This window comes from Rhinolophus sinicus, chromosome 18, assembly GCF_057876585.1.
Source record: "Rhinolophus sinicus isolate RSI-liver-muscle chromosome 18, RSI-T2T, whole genome shotgun sequence".
Lineage (NCBI taxonomy): Eukaryota > Metazoa > Chordata > Mammalia > Chiroptera > Rhinolophidae > Rhinolophus > Rhinolophus sinicus.
Window position 1 is genome coordinate 79081254 of NC_142518.1, and position 20997 is coordinate 79102250.

The 20997-nt window shown below is 36.6% G+C and overlaps 1 protein-coding gene across 6 annotated transcripts in view; it reads left to right on the plus strand.

Moving 5' to 3' along the window:
* The window catches only part of PLS3 (plastin 3), a 123363-nt gene that overhangs the window by 53018 nt on the left and 49348 nt on the right, over positions 1–20997 (plus strand). For all 6 annotated transcript variants that reach the window (XM_019718730.3, XM_019718733.3, XM_074323440.2 and 3 more), the window contains exons 2-3: positions 15972–16065; positions 18718–18801. In XM_019718730.3, coding sequence (XP_019574289.2) covers positions 18729–18801 — 73 coding nt within the window. In that variant the 5' untranslated portion in view covers positions 15972–16065; positions 18718–18728. The remainder of the gene's footprint in view (positions 1–15971; positions 16066–18717; positions 18802–20997) is intronic.

The window sequence follows — 20997 nt, forward strand, 5'->3', positions numbered from 1 at the left end:
CAAAAGAATCTAGTTTTCAGTTAACAAGTACGATATTTGAGAACATATAAGCAGGGTATGTAACACTGCAGGAGGCACTTTCAGTGGCTAATAGATAAGCTCTCAACTTAGCTCAAAGTCTAAGCTAAAATTGTATCTCTAGTGATTCCTGAGTTGTACTCGTACATCATAATATTTGGTTGGAGTTGAAGCATGTTAACTAGTCTGATCTTGCCGTGTGTGTGTGTGTGTGTGTGTGTGTGTGTGTGTTACCCTTAACCTCAATGTTAATTTCTTAAGGAAAGGAGAATGGAAATACCGATCAGGTGTGAATGTTAATTAATTTCATTAACAGCAGATAAATGTTTTCATAAATTATTCAGATATTTTTGAAAAGTGTCGAGGTTTACTTAGGAAATATGGAAGACATTAGGCCTTTTAAAAGAGGAGTACACTGCTTCAATCCAAGCAGTTAATACACCTTAGCTTTGTAAAGATGGGGGAAGGAGCAGTGTCATTTTGTTGTGTCCTTAGTTTTGATATAGTATTCTTCATCACAAGCAAAGAGGTTTTAGAATATAATTAAGATGTACAGTAAATATCTACAAAATTCTCGTCTGGTAAGAATTCAAAAGAATGTTTTCAATATGACTAAATTGAATTGAATATTTCTGTTACTGGTAAGTTGTTAACTTATTTTTAAATAGCTATTAAGCACAAAAAAAGGAAAAGAGAAACTTTTACTTAAAATGGAGATATTTGATATTCTTCCAGGAAATGACACAGGATTGGGCACCCCTTTGGATTTAAGTGACTCATAGGTATCAATGCTTGAAAAAAAAGATCAATTAGAATCTAGCTAGCTTCTAGAATAGAATAGAGTTATTTCCAGAAAGTGAAATCCTGGGATGTCTGTAGTTCACTTTAAAATAATTCAAAGAAGAGGGCAGGGGAGGGGAAGAAGAGGGGTATAGGAAGCAATTGTGGGACAATCCCAATAAATGTAGAATCTGGATGAAAGATTTATGGGTGTTGTACTGTTTTCTCTTGCCTTTGTATATATTGAAAATTTCATAATAAAAAAAATTAAGTATAGCTTTTGTTTGGGGCAATTTACATTTATTTCTAAATGTTACATTTATCTACAAATTACAGGTTTGTCAAAACATAATTTGTTGTAAGTGATGTGTATTATTGTAAAGGTGAAATGTGCTGCTTTCTTGATTGCCAAAAATGTTGCAAGTAAAAACCGTTTCTGGAAAAAAGCAACAAAAAACAACTTTCTGTTTGACTTTCAGCTATATTCAAAAGACAGTCTGCAAACATCTTGAGGAGTTTTGTAGTATCTTGAAGTATTAAACAAGAGTTGATAGTTAAAGCATGCTAACAGGCCAATTACATGTGAAGAATGTGGGAACATTATTATGTCTTGACTATTTTGTTCATAGCTTTCTCTAATAGAGTATGCATTTTTAAAACCTATTTAGCCTGTGTAATGTTTAAGTCTGTTCACTTTCCCTATTTGCCTCCATCAGAGTTTATTCAGGAAACGTTTAGTCGGTACTTATTGTGAACCAAGATACAAAGTCAAGCAAGGTGCCAACCCTGCTTCCAAGGAGCTTACAGACTAGGGGAGGAGATAGAGAAGTAGATGGTCATCACACACCAAAAGGGGCTACAGGAATTGGGGAAGGGGTGTTACTGGTTAGCACCTATGACTCTGTAGTGCATCTCCTTTTAAACAAACAGAAAATTTGAGATGGCTTAGTTGTAGGTATTAGAGAAGTAGGAAGAAGGCTAAGATAGCTTAGCTTAAATGTGCAGTCCCCCATGCATGACTTTGCAAATACCAGCCATCTCTGCTCCCCTGCCCTTTTTAATAACCCTTCATAATTCTCTCAGGCAGCATACCTGCCGGAGATAGCAATCTCTTCTTCACATTAAATTGTAAGCTAATGTTTAACTCTCCTTAAAGTTTTTGGATGAATTCAGGGCAAAATTGCAATGATAGATAGGCTGCTCTTGGGGTTGGATAAAGGGTAGAATTAGCCTTCAGTCACTAATAGAGCCTTCCAAAGTTTATTTCTCAATTGACTTGGAATTTGAAACATTTTATCATGGAAATAGTAGATAAGGTTTTTCAGGTCAATTCACAAAGGTCTCTGAAATGGTATACTAATGTTACCTGAAATGTTATGTTTTTGTGCTCATATTATTTTAATCTAAATGAGTTGTAGAAGCATAGTTGCTAAATACCGGGGATGCCAAAAACATGTATGCACATGACTTGTATTCATCTTTTGTTATCAGTATATATTGAGTATTACAATTTTAATACAGTTTTTTTCCTTTCTTAAAATGTGTATACATTTTTTGTCACCCTCTGTATATCCAGATTTATGTCCCATCAGCCACTTGCTTTATTCTGTAGTCCCGAATACTGTATAACCTAACAGCATATATAACAGTACCTCATGGGAAAATACTGTCAGTTTCATTTGGCGTTATCTAGCAATGTCCCCTGTTTAGTTTTACCAATTTGCGTCTGAAATGTCAAGTAGAATTACCAGATCTAGGCTTGAAAAACAACCTTGCTAAGTAAAGTATGCTGTATATGTTGGATATTGCTGTCAGAGAAGTTTGCTCTCCACATTGACTATAATAAGGAATTTTTAATAACGCTGAGGTGCTAAAATAATGAACAGTAAAATCTTTTACTCTTTCTTCCCTCTGCTTTAACCTTTCCTAAACTTTCAGGACTGGGAACCTATGACCCGTGAGAGGGCATTTAGAGTTTCACTCACTTGTTTTGACTTTCAAAGTAACAAATCATTAAACTGAGAAAGATGCATATAACCTCTTAAGCTATTACAATTACTCCTTTACCAAGATTCCATTCAAGTTTTCTAGAAGGAAGCAAACAAAACTTCAAACCACTTGCTCCTTGAGAAAAATCAGTTGTAAGGTTACAAACTAATCATTAAACTGTGGGTACCATAGCGATGGCATATCCATGAAAAAAAATCCTAAAATAAAAAGTAAATCACGTAGCTACTTGAGTGTTTGGTTATGTTTATACTAAGACTAAGTTATTAGCACTGATACAATGGGACTAGGTACAGGTAATCCCCATATAAAACAGCACTTGTATAATATGGTTTGAGAATTGGGGAAGCCCCTCGTACAACACGGCATCCTAGAACACGGTTTCACTCTAACACGGTTTGAGAATTAGAGAAATCCCCGAACAACACATAGTGTATGTAATAAGAGCTTTTAAGAGCAAAAGATATCTCATTTGAAATTAGGGAAATCCCTGAATAACACGGAACATAATAAAAGCTTTTAAGAGCAAAAGGTATCTCATTTGAAATTTTTCATTCGAGCGTGGATGTAATATCAGATTTGACTGCAGAATTTTAAAACATATTAGAATTTTAAATCCATTTTGTTTGTGGAGTATTAAGTTCAGAGCATGAAGATATCTTGTCAAAAAGAAAATGCCCTCTGTTAATGGTGCTTAGAAGTGATGACGAAGAAAACATTATTTAATACATATTAATATGTTATACTTTTGGTGAAAATTGCTTTAATAAAGATATTTCTCTTAATTGTAAAAATATAATAGTATGTTTGTTTTTTTAATTTTTAGAACCTAACCCCCTTTCTTGTACTAGTTTTTTGTTTTGTGTAACGGATTCTCATAACACGGCATTTATAAGGAACCTAATAACCGTATTATACGGGGGTTACCTGTATTTAGCATTTAAGAGGCTGAAATTAAGCAATATTAAATACAATGAAGCAGAAGCCTCGTCATTTAGGAATGAATGTGCCACAAGAGAAGGTAAGCATTTGTGTCCTTATTTTTTAAAAGTATGGCCTGTTTTATTGTCAGTACCCATTTGACACCACTGTTTTGAAGACTGTAACTTAGAACTCACTCTATATATTGTCTTTACTGAACCTGTTGACTATAGTCTATATTTTTACACAATTACAGTTTTGGTGATTTCAGTTCAAGGATTAAGTGAATCCCTTATTCTTTAAGTAATGAAAACAAGTTAGTATTACTTAGCGGGGTCACTATGTACATTTTCTGGCAACCATTCCTATTTCTCAATATCATGATCACTTTTATTAGGAATGTTTAAATTATCTTCCATAGGCTACAATAGGCACGAGCCTTCTTTTCACAAAGCAGTGTGTAGCTTCTTTTTGTTTTTATGGTAAGAGTGGTTAATAACCTTCTTTCACACACACTATTTTAATTGTACATTTGCTTCACAGCTCTGTGTCCTGGGCAAAGTCCCTTAACTACCCTAGGCTTTTGATTCTTCCCTAATGAAATTTCAGTCATCACTGGTTATTGGACATACTGGGAATTATCCATACCCTTGAAACACGGAAAGCAGTTGCAATATTTTTTGAGCCATGCCTCTGTTCCCAGCATCTAGTGGTGGATTATTATTGTGGGAGTACAGGAGAGGAAGATGAAGTTTAGACTCTGTTCTTGAGAAACAAACAATCTTGAAATAGCGTTTGCAGAACAAGTGGTTAGACAAGTATTTGTGAGTTGTTGACAAAAGAATGGTTCTTTTATGGGGAAGAGTATTCTCTTTGACCAAGTTTGAGGATCTGTGTGGAGGAGGCAGATGAACTGAATCAAGTAGGGTGGTAGATGTCCCAGCTGCACTGTCCTTACATCCACTTGTATAACTATAGGTGGAAGCCTATAATTAAATTGTTAAATTTTGTGGCAAGATTTTAAATGCTGTGGGAGTTGAAGAGAAAGAGCAGGGTTGTGAAGTCATTGGGAAACATGGTTTGGGAGAGGATGAGGTTTCTGCTGAACCTTGAAGGGTGAGTAGAATTTGCAAAAGGGAAAGAAGAAAAATAAAGAGGAGGGCATTATAAGTGTGAGAGGTGTATACAAAGAGAGGGGGTTCTTACTAGAGAGAGGGAAAGAAGGAGGGGCAGGATAAAACAAAAGGTACTGATATAGGAGTTAATAGGCCATGTTCAGGAAAATGGTTGTGATCAAAAAGCTAATTTTAAGTGTTGTGGAAAGGTAAAACCAGTTAGACGTAACTAGTAGGACCACTCTAGAGGACCTTGGAAAATAACACAGAGATTAGATAATCTGTTTAGGCATAAGCAATTAATAGCTTCCTAAAAAGGGACTGACATGATCAAAATGTATTTGTAGGTTATTTTTCATTCAAAAGATATTTATTGAGACTGCACTGTGTCCATGCATTATACCAAATGCTATGGTGAATGCAGAGATGAGTGAGCTGTATTTCTACTCTAGTAAAATTATAGTCTTGTTGGGAAAATAAATTCATTCAATCAGTCTTTACTGAAGAGTTTATATAGCATTAATGGTTGATAATACTGACTTTGCTGTCAGGCAGACCTGGGTTTGAGACCTGGCTCTACCTATTTATATGTGACTTTATGCAAGTTATTCAAATTCTGTAAGCCGATGTTCTCTTCTTTAAAATGGGAATAACAATATCACCTGGTTCATAGAGGTTTTCTGAGAAGCAACTTGCATAATGTATATCAAGCATTTAGTATAGTCCATGTAAATAAGTCCTCCATAAATGTTAGCTGCTATAATATAAACTTACAATGATATGTTATTATATTGTCTTAATTATTATTATTACCTACTTTGTAGACACTGTGATAGGGGCTGGGAATATGAGGATGAATGGGGTATATATGGTGTCTTCCATCAAAGAACTTTGTATAATAATATTAAATGCTATCATTATGGTGACTATATTTTCCCATTCAAAAATTGGTACATATGATCTGAGAGTAAAACAGATATTTAAAACTGGAGCAGTCTGAAAGAATCCAGCATTGGTTATAATAGAAGAAAACACACAGTTCTGTGAGAGTACTGGGAAGATAGAATTTTTATCTCAGGTGGGGACAATCTAAAAAGACTTCCTTAAAGATGCTTTTGAAGAATAGATAAGAGGTGAGTGAAGAGCATTCCACAGAAGAGAAAGACTGGAGGTGAGAAAACACATGGCCTACTTGGGGAATGGGGTATCTTTTATTTATTTATTTTTAGTTAAATAGGTTTAATTATGAAACAATATTAGGCTGGTAGAAAAATATTCCTTCTTGTATTTAAATAGAAAAGCTCAAAGTATTTAACAGAAATAATACTTATGATGAGAGAAAACAAAGAACTTCATTAAGTAGGAAAGACAGGTTGAGGGAGAAAAGGATAAATACAATGATTATAACATTAAGCATTAATCGGCTGTATTCAGCTTCTGGTTTGTTGTGTTTTTTTTCAGTTACAATTGACATTCCATATATTAGTTTCAGGTGTTCAGCATAGTAGTTAGACATTTACATAATTTATGAAGTGATCACCCCAATTAGTCTAGTACCCACTTGGCACTATGCACAGTTATTACAATATTATTGACAATAGGGAATGGGGTCTCTTTATAGAGTGTGATTCAAGGGTGCAATGCATATAATGGGAAGTAACATTGGAAAGATAGGCGTGTCAATATGGAAAAGTATAGGGCCTTGAATATTGTGCTTACAAGTTGGGGCTTTCTTTTGCATGAAATATATCATAGATCTGCTTTTCAAGAAGTTAGTGTAAAGATTACATTTGAGACAAGACTGTATAGATCAGCTAAAAGGCTTTTGGAATAGGCCAGACATGAGGTGATAAAAGGTATGATGAAAGAATCCAGAATGCTTAGTGATTTACTTCACACTCCCTTTGTTTCTTGTGGCCAAACTTCAGTCTCAAATTTGTAAGCCTGGTGTCATGCGGAATGTCATGCGTGGTCTCTGGTCCCGCTCCCCACATAGGAACACAGGATATGGTGAGGCGAAAAAGGAACACCCACGGAGCCATAGATAGGGGAGTCATACCACTATAGTCTCGCTGGCGGCTGGGTTGGAGACATAGGAAGCAAGAGCCAGACGATCTGCAACCTGCCGTCCACTTGTCTCTGCCAACCAACCTCACTTGCTAGCTGCACTCCGCTTCTCTCAATCCGTAATCCACACTCCGCCACACCACACCAGGATGCCACACCACCACGCCACATCTTGCTAGCTTAGCCACGGCAGTTATATCAGTGGCTAATGGCTAACCAGTAACAGCTGATGGCCAACTAGTCACAGATGATTACCATTTACTACCTGAGCCAGCACCTTTCCACGTGAGGCTGAGAGCCTGGAAACTGCACTCCTGGCTCTGTTCCCACACTTGGAGACTGAGGAAAGTGGGTAAGTTGAAAAGGAAACCTGATTTGGCAGGAGAGATATTTGAAAGGCAGGAAAATAAGGTGGCAATAAGTTAAATTGTAGACACTCAGATTTTCCCAACTGGAGTCCTCCTCAGTGACCTTCCTTCTTTCTTGACCAGAGGGTCAAGTCTAGATTTTGACTGTAACGCCTCTAAATTGGACTGACCTTCTGTTCCAATTGTGTCTGTCACAAACCGTAGGCTCCAAACAGTGCTCCAACCACACTGTCTTTCTCCAGCTCCAGAATATCATTTTCTCTTTATGTCTCTGTGCCTAAAATTCCTTTACGAGTGATGTCTATCTGAGCAATTCCTACTTGTGTTCTAAGATAAAGTTCAGAAGTTACCTTCTCTGGAAAACCTTTACTGATGCCCACTCAATAAATATAACTATAATAGCGTGATAGCACTAAGGTTATATGTTGTTTTTTCCATCTGTTTCCCCCACTAGACAGTAAGTTCTTTGAGAAAAGGGCACTTTGGGTCCTAATTCTTTATATCGGCAGCACCCAATACTACCAGGTACATACTAAGCCTTCAATTAAGACTTCACTATAAATGAATGAGTGGGTGAATATGGTAGACATTCAAGTTGAAATCTTCTAGTCATTCAGAAACACGGTACTGGAGCCTGAGCAATCGTAAGAGTAAGTTGAGCTGTCGCTCAAAGTGTTGACGCTTATCTGACCTGGAGACTAGTGCTGTTGACTTGCTTAACGAGGGAGGAGGCAGGGTGGTGGTTTCTGTTGGTTGAGGTAGGTATGTGAAGTGTGGGTGTTCCAAAGCCCTGCCTGTATTGGGATGGAGGAAGGGGATAAATGCACAACTTTTTTGTTGACCACTGTTGAATTGTTCACACATAGCAGTGACAGTGGTTGTTTTTTTTCATTTGTAGTAAAATAATATATTCGTCCATGTTTTGTCCACTCTGTTGCTGTCTTCATGATACGAGCTCAAGTATGTGTTGCCAGATCTCTGATTTAAGCCTTGCTTTCCCAATTTTGTTTACCCATCATACTAGTGGCTGGGATAGTCTATGGTGAATATACTCTGCTATTTTCTTTTAGATGCCTTCCAATTTCAAGAAAAAAAATATAAAGTTCATGATCAACTCTTGATTATCCATGGAAGAGTTTCCCAATGTATGTGCCCTGCCTCCTGGCCCACATGGTACTGAATGACACAGATTAGTAAATAGATTATTCAGTCAGCTGCATTCCTAAAGTGAATCGCCTTAGGGAATTGAAAACAGGCTCCCCTCCTCATCTTTTGTCAAATACCTTTCAGAATTTGAGTAATAGTTTCAGGTAGTTATTTGCAGATACACCTTTCTCAACAAAGATTTGTGTTTGGGAGTTTAAGTGCAGTTAAATGAGCCAGTGGAGTGGTTTCATAATTGCCGTATTGTTAGTCAAACTCCGTAATTAGGGATGACTTCATAGGCATAAGATTCCTCTATGGGTGACGCCCTGAATTCAGACCCAGTTGTACACCATATCCTTTTATGAAAAAACAAACAAGGTATTGTTTGCTTTAGTTTTATTCCCTTATTTGAAAATCTGTTTTCCTGTGTCTCTGGTGTTTAGGGAGAGAGAGGGTTTGCTTTTTTTCCTGCTGCTTTTCCCTTTATGGAAGAAGCAAGCCTAGGAGCTAGGGATAGATCAAAGTGCTTTGCAGATAAGAGAATTCAGAAAAATGCAGAGATGCTGGGAGCTTTTACTGTTGATTCTTATTTCATTTGGTAAATTTAAAATGGAAGGAAAATATGTTTTTTTTTTTAATATCAGTTCTCTCTCTCTCTCTGTGTGTGTGTCTCTCTTTCCATGTAAGTAAATTTCACTTTTGTTCGAAGACAGAGAAGGGAAGTCAGACTTTCTTTTTGCCTGAACTTGAGGTTAAACTTTTTTATTCAACAAGTAATAATTTACTTTTTACCGCTTCACCTTTTATTTGTGCAAATTACGAGTAATGTGACAATATTAACAAGCTGTTCAAATATATGGTTATGGAAGGAGAACTGACTCTGGGTGGTGAGCACACAATGTGATATACAGGTGATGTATTATAGAAATGTACACTTGATTAAAAAAAGAAATGTACACTTGAAACCTATGTTTTACTAACCATTGTAACCCCAGTAAGTTTAATAAAAAAATAATTAACAAGCTGTTGGCTATTTTTTAAAGTGGTCCTGAAATATTTAATGTAAAATTTGTAATTTTTTAAACTTTTATTTATTTTAAGTGTATGTTTCCAGGACCCATCAGCTCCAAGTCAAGTAGTTATTTCAACCTAGTTGTGGAGGGCGCAGCTCACAGTGGCCCATGTGGGGATCGAACCAGCAACCTTGTTTTTAAGAGCACCGTGCTCTAACCAACTGAACTAACCGGCCGACCCCTGTATTTTTATTATTTTTTTAGTATCTCCTGGTTGCTTTTCAAGTTGTGTTTAGAAACTGGCCTTGTGAAGGAGCCAAATTGTGTCATGGGTAAAAGTGGCTGACAGGTTTTCTTTAGGACTATCCTTCTTAAATTACTTTGACTAAGGCTTATAATTTTTATATATGAAGGAGATCTATTATACTCTGTAGTCAGTAATTATAGGGCAAATGAGAACTTTTCATATATCCCAATTAAAAGTTCTTAAAACTTATGCCTTGTATTTATATAGCCTCTCACAATACTTAGGTATTCATTTATTCCCCATTTTCTTTTATTAAGGATTTGCAGTTGCTGTATAATACTTTATAGTTTACAACGTGCCTTCACATATGCCATCTTTAATCTTCATGAGGATCCTGGGGAAGTAGGTATTATTTATCACTATTTTCAAATGAGTAAACTGAGGCTCACAGAGATTAAATAAACTTGCTAATGGACACACTGCTAGGAAATAGCAGAACCCGGGCACTAATTTATGTCTTCTGATTCCACATCCAACCGTCTTTCCATTACAACATCCTTGGGTGAGGAACAACACCTTGCTACAAGGGCTCAGGATTGAATGAAGTGTCTACAGGGCAATAGTGTTGTCAAATCCTGTTTTGCTTCATAAGCCCCAGTCTGGGCTGTTTTAGTTGCTTTGAGGAGTACAATGCCCCATGAAGAGGAATAGAGCTTCTGTAGTTTTAATTTATAAGATTTTAATTTTTAGAAATCTGTTGATACTAACAATTGTCACCCCAATAAACTTTAATTAAAAAAAAATCTGTTGCTGCTACCTACCTACCTGGCAATCTTTCCTAAATTATTTAAATATGATGTTTTCTCCCAAGATAGTACTATTTGCTCAGTTTCTTTAAAGATAGCAATCAAGACTATGAATAGTCTTAAGGACCATCCTTTTTTTAATTTGTAGTGGGGAAAAATCTGCATTCAATAGCTGCATTAAATAGCTAAATTAAAAATTGTGATTTTTATCACCTAAAAGCATATATCGTGAGCCTTTTAAATTTGACTTTGTATTTCGTAGTTTTATCTCAGGTACTTCAGGGTAGCATTTATCTATTTTCTTTCAAATAATTATAAATAAATGAAATTGAGTTTATTTTTAATATTGTTTTTATTTTTCAGTTACAGTTCACATACAATATTATATTAGTTTCAGGTTTACAACATAGTGATAACCCTGATAAATCTAGTACCCATCTGACACCATACATAGTTATTACAATATTATTGACAGTATTCCCTATGTTATACTTTACATCCCCAAGACTATTTTGTAACAACCAATTGGTATTTCTTAATCCCTTCACCTTTTTCACCCAGCCCCCCCAACCCTTTTCCCAGCTGGCAACCATCAAAATGTTCTCTGTATCTGTGAGTTTGTTTGTTTTGTTTATTTTGTTCTTTAGATTCCCCATATATGTGAAATCATATAGTATTTGTCTTTTTCTGACTCACCCTACTCAGCACAATACTCTCTAGGTCCATCCATGTTATTGCAGATGGCAAGATTTCATTCTTTTTTATGACTGAGTAATAGTCCATTATATACAAGGTAGGAAAATTAGGTTCACAAACTCATCCTAGAAAAACTGCTGCATACCTCATTGCTGAATATCACTAAGGTCACCTTCGAAGTAGTCCCCTTGGGAAGCTATGCACCGGCGCCAGTGCCTAGTCCACCCTTTAAAGCAATTTTGGAACTCTTTTTCTGTAATGGTCATCAGAGCTGTCATTGTATGTCCTGAATGTCATCAAAATGTCTTCCTTTCAATATTTGCTTGATCTTCGGGTAAAGAAAAGTCATTGGGGGCCAGATCGGGTGAGTAGGGAGGATGTTCCAATACAGTTATTTGTTTACTGGCTAAAAACTCCCTCACAGACAGTGCCATGTGAGTTGGTGCATTGGTGTGATGCAACAGCCATGAATTGTTGGTGAAAACTTAGGGTCATCTAACTTTTGCAGCCCTTTCAGTACTTCCAAATACCAGTAAAGTTGGTTAACTGTTTGTCCAGTTGTAAAAATTCATAATGAATAATTCCTCTGATAATCAAAACAGGTTAGCAACATTGTTGCAACAAGTTCGTAAACTTAATTGTCAGGCCTTGTATATGTACCACTTTTTCTTTATCCATTCATTCATTGATGGACACTTACGATGCTTCCATATCTTGTCTGTTGTAAATAATGCTTCAGTGAACATACAGATGCACATGTCCCTTCAAAGTAGTGTTTTGGGTTTCTTCGGATAAATCCTTTTAAGTGGGATTACTGGATCCTTCTTTGTCTCTACTTATGTAGCCTTGGTTTTAGTCTATTTTGTCTGGTACAAATATTGCTACCCCAGCTTTGTTTTTAAATTCATTTCCATTTTCATGAATATCTTTTTCTATCCCCTTACGTTCAGTTTGTGTGTATCTTTTGATCTGAAGTAAACCTCTTATAGGCAGAGTCCTGTTTTCTTATCCATTTAGCCACCCTATGTCTTTTGATTAGAGCATTTAATCCATTTACATTTAAAGTAATTGTTGATAGATATGCAGTTATTGCCATTTTATTATTTACATTTTTTATCTTTTTGGGGGATGTTCTTAAGTTCCTTTAAATTCCTTGTAATGCTGGTTTGGTGATGAGGAACACCTTTAGCTCTTTCTTGTCTTGGAAACTATCTTTCCTTTGATTCTAAATGATACTTTTACTGGGTAGAGTAATCTTGGTTGTAGGTCCTTGCTTTTCATCGCTTTGAATATTTCCTGCCAATTCCTTCTGGCCTGCAAAGTTTCTGTTGAGAAATCAGCTGACAGTCTTATGGGGGCTCCCTTGTAGGTAAGTAACTGCGTTTTCTCTTGCTGCTTTTAAGATTCTCTTTGTCTTTAACCTTTGGCATTTTAATTATGATGTGTCTTGGTGTGGGCCTCTTTGGGTTCATCTTATTTGGGACTCTCTGCTCTTCTTGGGCTTGTCTATCTACTTCCTTCACTGGGTTAGGAAAGTTTTCAGTCATTATCTTCAAATAGGTTTTCAGTTCCTTGCTCTCTCTCTTCTCCTTCTGGTACCCCTGTGATGCAAATGTTGGTATGCTTGATGTTGTCCCAGAGGCCCTTTAAACTATCCTCTTTTTTTTTATTCTTTTTCCTTTTTTCTCTTCTGTTTGGGTGTTTTCTGCCACCTTACCTTCCGAATTGCCGATTCGACCCTCTGCTCTATCTAATCTATGTTGATTCCCTCTAATGTACTCTTTATTTCAGTTATTATATTCTTCATTTTTGACTGGTACTTTTTTTTTTAGGTTTTCTATCTCTGTTTTTATGTTTCCTGTCTCTTTATAGAAGTTCTCCCTGAGATTATCGAGCATTCTTATAAGCAGTGTTTTGAACTCTGAGTCTGGTAGATTGCTTGTCTCCATTTTCCTTAGTTCTTTCTCTGGAGCTTTGTTCTGTTTCTTCATTTGGGATATGTTTTTTTCCTCCCCATTTTGGCTGCTTCCCTGTGTTTCTTTCTATGATTTAGGCAGGGCTGCTATGTCTCCCAGTGTTAGTAGAATGGCCTTATGTACTAGGTGTCCTGTGGGGCCCAGTGGTGGAGTCTCCCTAGTCACCTAAGCCGGGTGCTCCAGGTGTGTCCCTTTGTGTGGGTTGTGTCTGCCCTCCTGTTTCAGTTGAGCCTTGGTTGCTGTTTGCATGTCAATAGGAGGGATTGACTCTCAGACTGATTGGTTATAAGGGCTGACTCTGACTGCAATGGAGCAACTATTGTGCAGGGGCTGACCCTACCAAGCAGGATTTGCTTTAGCAGAGCTCTGGTGCCTCCCAGTCTGCCCTTTGAGTGTGTCATCTGTGGAGGCAGCAGGGTGGTGCTCTGGTGCTGTCTGAAGTGGGCCACTGGGTGTGCAGGCCCTGAACCTCCTGGGAAGGCCCCCACTGAAGGCTGGGTTCAGCCACTGCCTGTGACCTGCCTGGGGCCACATGGTATGAGCCACAAAACAATCTGCAGATGGCCACCACCTGTGCTGGGCTTGGAGGTCCCGGGAGAGGCTTAGCTGTGAACCAAGGATGTCTGCCACCTGTGCCGGGCTTGGGGCTGCTTAGCAAGAGGTATGGGGCACACTGAGGCCAGATGCTGCTTGTTTGGGGTTTAGAACTTATAGCTAGTGCGTCAGCAAGTAAGTCTGTGCAAGAGCCCTTTAAGAGTAACGCCTGGGACTGCAGCTGCCCTCATCTCACTCAGCCACATCTCCGCTGGTTTTCACATCCAGAAGTTATGGAGTCTTCTCTCCCCAGCCCTGGAACCCTGGCCTGGGGAGCCTGGTGTGGGGCTGGGACCCCTCACTCCTCTGGGAGGACCTCCACAGCTGAGATATCCATCCTGATTTTTAACCACCACATATGAGTGTGGGACCAGCCCATTCCATGTCTCCGCCCCTCCTACCAGTGTCAACATAGCTTCTTCTGTATGTCCGTAGTTGTAGGACTTCTGTTTAGCTAGACTTCAAGTGATTCTCAAGGATGGTTGTAGTTTAGTTTTAGTCTTGATGTGATCAGGAGACGATGCAAGCACAGTGCTTACCTACTCCACCATCTTCACCAAAAATTAAATTGAGTTTATTTAAATGAAAGACTCCTAAATCAAACCATTCTGTTATCCTAGACCAAACTTTCCTGGAAATGTTGAGTTAGGGATATATGCATGTTCTAATTTTTAAAAAATTATTATTCAGGTATGCCCCTTACTGTCTCCTGTAGAGGAAAATCTGAATTGTAGATGTAAAATAAGTCACTTTATGCTTTCATTAAGACAATTAGACAGGAATAAGACATTAGAAAAATTGATCTTATATTTTGGGGTTTTTTAATGCTGCATTGTATTAATGTATTTTTTTAAGTAAACAGGTGCCTTGAAATCATTTCTATGAGATCTAAGTAGTTCCTGATTTTGTAGGAAGAACAAAAGTACTCCTTTCCTGGCCTACTAATTCACTTTGTGTTGAGTTATAATTATTTACATGTTTGCCTTTCCTAGATTGTAAATACGTTGAGGGTAGGAATTAGTCGTCTAACAGGTGCCTAAAATACTGGTAAAGTTGTTTGAGGATAGAGGTGTATGTGTGTTGGAGAGGAGTATAGAGAAGAGGGAAAGAGATTTTGTCCTGTTCAACCGTCATGTCTTCCAAGGGTGGGAAGTGGAAGGATTTAGTCAGAACCCACGGGTCAGCAGGAATGAAGGGTGGGTGATGGCAGGAGTTACCATATTTTGCTGTGTATAATGGGCACCCACGTTTTTGGCCCAAACTTTCAGGGGAAAAAATCTTTCATTTTAATTTTTTAATTCAAGTTTTTATCTGTTTACATTTAGGTACTTGTTTTTTGTATTATAAAGGATTTTTTGTGTTTAGCTTTTAACGTATTATGGCACAAGAAATTTTATGTAACAAATCATTACAAAACACAAGAACAGATATAAGGTACAAGAAAGTTTACATACCGGTAACAAATTTAAGACATTTATGTATCCTAGAAGGCCAAGACCTCTTTGTTATTGCAAGCTCATCATAAGTTCAACAAAAACAATGATCCCATTCCAGGGTACTATTTTGCATACGGATATCGTTATTGATTTCTAGAGTTACACTTTTAACTCATAAGCATAAACAAAAGAATTAAAAACATTTATATAGATACAGAATTAGTAGAACCCATGTGTAATGTACATTCTTATTTTTTCCTCACAAATTTGGGCAAAAAAATGTACATTGTACATGACAAAATACGGTATGTCCAGAACCATCTTTGTCTAATCTTCTTTTGTATAGTAGTGATAATGGTAGTATGAGACTAAAATTGAATGTATTTTTTTAAATTCACATACTTTAGATTATTCCTGACTCACAAACTGCCCAAACTGGAAAGGACCTTCAGAGATAAAGGAGAGGCAACATGTTTTGGATTTTCTGAGGCAGTCTCATTTTCAAACTTTCTGTGCCATTGTTCTGTATGGTATAATTCTTGGAGATAGGTAATAATTTCATATTGAAAACATGATTACTTAAAATATGCACAAGTAAAATTAGAGTAAACCCTATGTAGTATTTTTGTAATCAGAAATGTTGAACATCATATTACTAAAATATAGAATGCTTTTTAAAAGTTCTACCATTGGGTTGCAGTTTAACTTACAAAAATTTTTTTATGCTTAATCTTTAAAATGTGTGACTTCATATCTAACTGAAGATCTTTCTTTACCTTAGAGATCCTGAGACTACTCTGAAAAGTATTTTTACCCAACTGATCTACTGATCTACTGAGAAGTTGTCTGTCTTTAGCAGCATCTTAACACCATAGGTAAGAAAAGTTTACATGTATAAACAGGCAAGTTCTGATTTATGTTTTTTAAAAGTTTTTTTTTAAATTACCAGTCATTTTAAATGTCAATTGCATTATGGTGGAAACTTACCTAATAGTATAATATGGTCATTTTAAAACTTCCCAGGGATTTGAGAAATGTGGGCTTGCATTCCAGTTTCATGGCCCCTCTGAGCCTATATTATCTAATAAAAGATGGGGTAACTTCATAAGGTTGTTATGAGGGTTCAGGAAATTAATATGAATGTGAATTTATCTAATGTAGTGCTTGGTGCATAGTTGTTGAATGATGAATTTATTAAAGTACTATTTTATTGAGTGCTTTACTATGTGCTTGGGACTGTGATAAGTTCTAGAAATGATGACTATGGCTGTCACAAAGACAGATGTGGCCCAGCTCTCTCTTGAGAGCTTCTCTCTGCTGAGTATTAGGCTTAATGTCAAAAGATGAGTTGGTGAGTAGTTTTTAACTTTTAATAAAACTGTCTAAAAGGGATAAATATAAGACCTCAAATTTGTATTTTGTACTGTATAGTTACTGAAATTTAACTCATAGAATACTTATTTGAAAAGGCAATACATTTAGGACAGTGAAACTATTTTTTTGATACTTTACTGGTTGATATGTGTCATTATGTAGTATTTGTCAAACCCCATATAATATATTAACACCAAACATGAACCTAATGTAAACTATGGACTTCGTGTGATTATGATGTGTTAGTGTAGGTTCATCATTTTTAACAAATGGACCACTCTGGTGCAGGATGTTGATAATGGGCGAGGCTTGTATGTGAGGAGAAAGGCATACATGGGAACTAAACTCTGTACTTTCTGTTCAATTTTGCTGTGAATCTAACTGTTCTAAAAAAGTGAAGTCCTGGGGCGGCCGGATGGCTCAGTTGGTTAGAGTGTGAGCTCTGAACAACAGGGTTGCCAGTTCGATTCCCACATGGGCCAGTGAGCTACGCCTTCCACAACTGGATTGAAGACAATGAGCTGCCGCTGAGCTTCCGGAGGGGTGGCCGGATGGCTCAGTTGGTTAGAACGTGAGCTCTCAACAACAAGGTTGCCGGTTTAATTCCCAAATGGGATGATGGGCTGCACTCCCTGCAACTAAAGATGGAAAACGGCAACTGGACTTGGAGCTGAGCTGTGCCCTCCACAACTGGATTGAAGGACAACTACTTGGAGCTGAAGGTCCCTGGAGAAACACACTATTCCCCAATATTCCCCAATGAAATTTATTTTTTAAAAAAGTGAAGTCCTTAAAAAAGATTAAAAGAAAAATAACCAAAGCCAATAAAAGGCAACACATAATTGTTTTCGTTTCCTTATCTCCAAAAATTGTTAATAGGTTTGTGTTTGGGGATTATCCATTGTGATACAGACCTCCTTTCTCTATTGTAGGGCTCATTAAGGTCGAGATCATAAATATTGTGTGTCTAGAGGCAAAATCAAGAATATTATATTATTGATATTAAGGATATAATATTATTTCCACAAATTTTTACTGACAAAATCCAAAATATAATAATAATTGAGTACTTTTTTTGTAATACAGGTCTACGGATGAAAATAATGGAATTTTGGGGGGAGGATAACATTTCACTTAATTGGGGTTCAGAGTTAATGTGTCTTATCATCAAAATTGACTGCAGATGTTTGTTTATCTATAAAAACATACTTAGCTTGTGGGGCCATAGAAAAACAAGTGGTGGTTCAGATTTGGCTTATAGGACATAGTTTGCCAAACCCTGCTCTATTTGTGAAATTGGTAAAATAGGACCAAATCAGAAAGGGTGTAAACTAAAATAAGTTACGTGCACAAGGATATGTTTATTAGTACACATTTGTATATACTTCTGTATCAAAGCCAAGTATAATTTGTTTTAATTGACTCCTTCAATGGGAGTGATTGGTAGGTGTTAATATGCTATTTAAAAATCAGTGTTTTCACAATGAATGATTTTAAAGTGGTTCATTGGGGAAAAAATGGTAACTGTGTGAGCTGATGGATGTGTTAACTAACTTTACTGTAGTAATCATTTCACAATATACATATAAACCATCAAAATTTACACAATATTATATGTGCAATTATATATCAATTATATCTCAATAAAGCTGGAAAAATGGAAATAAAACAGTAAGATAGATGATAGATAGATAGATAGATAGATAGATAGATAGATAGATAGATAGATAGAGAGAGAGAGATAGATAGATGGCTTAATGGAAAAGTTGTATTTTATATGAATCTTTGGCCATGTAATTTCGACTTTTAGTTTTGGCACATATAACCAAGAATTTCTATTAGGTATCTTTTTCCCATCATTGCTGGGTACCTTGGCTCTTCCTTATACTCATTTAATGTAGTGTAGAATTTTGTCCTTGAAAGGAAGATTCAGAAATATTTTTTTCTGAGTAACTTTTGGTAAATGATGAGTTCTCATTTGTTTATTTGTTTTTTTAATTTTGGCTGTAGCTACTAGTACGGGAACCTATTCAGCTGGTTTTGATAGTTTGCAATTATGTTTAAATTCCTAAGATGAGCATTTTGCAGGAGTGCTTATAATATATTCATCACAAAAGTTTTTAAAGTCTGAACCCTTTTTGGTTTCTCTTTAGATCTTCCATAAATGGATGAGATGGCTACCACTCAGATTTCCAAAGATGAGCTTGATGAACTCAAAGAGGCCTTTGCAAAAGTTGGTAAGTATTTTTGTAGTTTAACTATAGTAAAGCAATCATTATTTGGCCCTAATGAAAGTTATTTCTTTAAATAATTACATGAACAGTTAAATCACGAACCTTAGGGCAAGATAGTTAACATCAATGGGATAAAGTTTTAGAAGCTACACTTGAAACTATTACTTCTAATTATATCTAGTATCTAATATAGTCAAAGGTTTTTGGTTTGGGGTCCCAGTCCTTAACTGGGCCTGCTGTGGCCCCTGAAATTTTTAGACAAACTTTGTATTGTTATCATATTTGATGTATCATATTTTTCTTAGGAGAGAATTTGGAGCTTTCAAAGGGATATGTGACCCCTGAAAATGTTAAGAACCATAAATGCTGTTTTACCTTTCCCTATTTAGCTTGGTTTTATTGCCTTTCTCATATATCTTCAGTGCCTTGCAATAATGCAGACTGTTCTACCTTTGCATTAACTTACAGCATCAGTATAGGTTGGGAAATCATAGCATGTCATTTGGTTCATCTTTTAACATCATATAACATGTCTTAGAATTTAGTATGGAAGTATAGTATTTAGCAGATATGGAAGTAGTTTATATAGTATTTACATTCCAAATTTCAGTGCGCAGGTCAAGTCAATAGAAGATAACGAGAAAATGGTAAAAACTGATTATTGATGTGTTTACTCACATAAGTCAACATGTGCTTAGAGAGGTAGACTATTACTATTTGGTATCTCCTTAATTAAAGGATATGAAGTTGGATCATAATGAGTTGTTATTTAAATCAGAATCTACTCTTTGGCCTATGTTGAAAATCCCATTACTGAAAAGTAAGGATGGGTACATCTCTATTCCCATACATTTATGATTAACATTTTCTATGAAGGCATTTAGTAGTAATTGCATGCCTTGGGAAGAATAATGAGCCCCAGGCACAGTCACTATTCATAATCCCATCAGAATTCTAACTAGAAAAAAAATCAAATAGACCAGAACCTAACAGGATTCATCTTTCAGTGTTGGCTGAATTAGGCTGTTAAACATCCTAGTTTGTTTCTTTATGAATGAAATTTTGGGGTAAGAACCATGACTTATTATTGCTATTGTTCAATCTTCAAGCCCTTACCTCCTCAAATTAATGTTTATTGTTGAATACAGGCCTTGTTCTTTTGAGCAGCAGTCTTGAAATATTTGTGTGAATAATATTTTTAAAAAATTAAAGATAAGGGGCGGACGGGTGGCTCAGTTGGTTAGAGCGCAAGCTCTGGGCAACAGGGCTGCTGGTTCGATTCCCACATGGGCCAGTGAGCTGCGCCCTCCACCACTACAATGAAGTCAATGAGCTGCCGCTCAGCTCCCGGGTGGCCAGATGGCTCAGTTGGTTGGAGCGCGGGCTCTCAACCACAAGGTTGCCGGTTTGACTCCTACAAGAGATGGTGGGCTGCGCCCTCTGCAACTAACAATGGCAACTGAACCTGGAGCTGAGCTGCGCCTTTCACAACTAAGATTGAAAGAACAACAACTTGACTTGGAAAAGTCCTGGAAGTACACATCATTCCCCAATAATGTCCTGTTCCCCTTCCCCAATAAAAATAAGCTTTTTTTTTAAAATTAAAGATAGTTCAAATATGTTTACTTGATGCAACTGGAATACTTTTATCAGTAAAAGAGTTTAATTGCTCCTTAAAAGCTTAATGATAGAAATAGGATTGACCAATTATCTCCATGGAGGAAACAGGATTAAACTGCACTAAGTGAGGGATCACATAGAGTTTGGACTGCAAGAAAGGCTCATTGTTGGAATCACTGTCTTATTTTAAATCATATATCTTGGAGAGTTTAGGGTTGGCAAACAGCTTCCCAAAGGTAGGAGATTTGACCATGTGTCTCATTGGAGTCCCTACCGGGCATACATTCCTAATATATGCAGACTTTTATTAGTCTATATTCTGTAAATAGGAATTCTGGAGTTCAGAATTTCTGCCTGTTCTGCATTTTATGCTTTTGTATTCCTCCCTCAGTATCTAGCTCAGTGTTACACATGTAAGATTCTCAATAAATATTTAGTTAATTGAATCCCAAGGAATTATACATAGTCTTTTCATGTACTGGGACTTTATCATCAAATGTAAACTCAATAGGGCCATTGTTATGAAGATTTTCATCATGGTGGAATTTATTACTAAAGATTTTGGCCATTACATTGTAG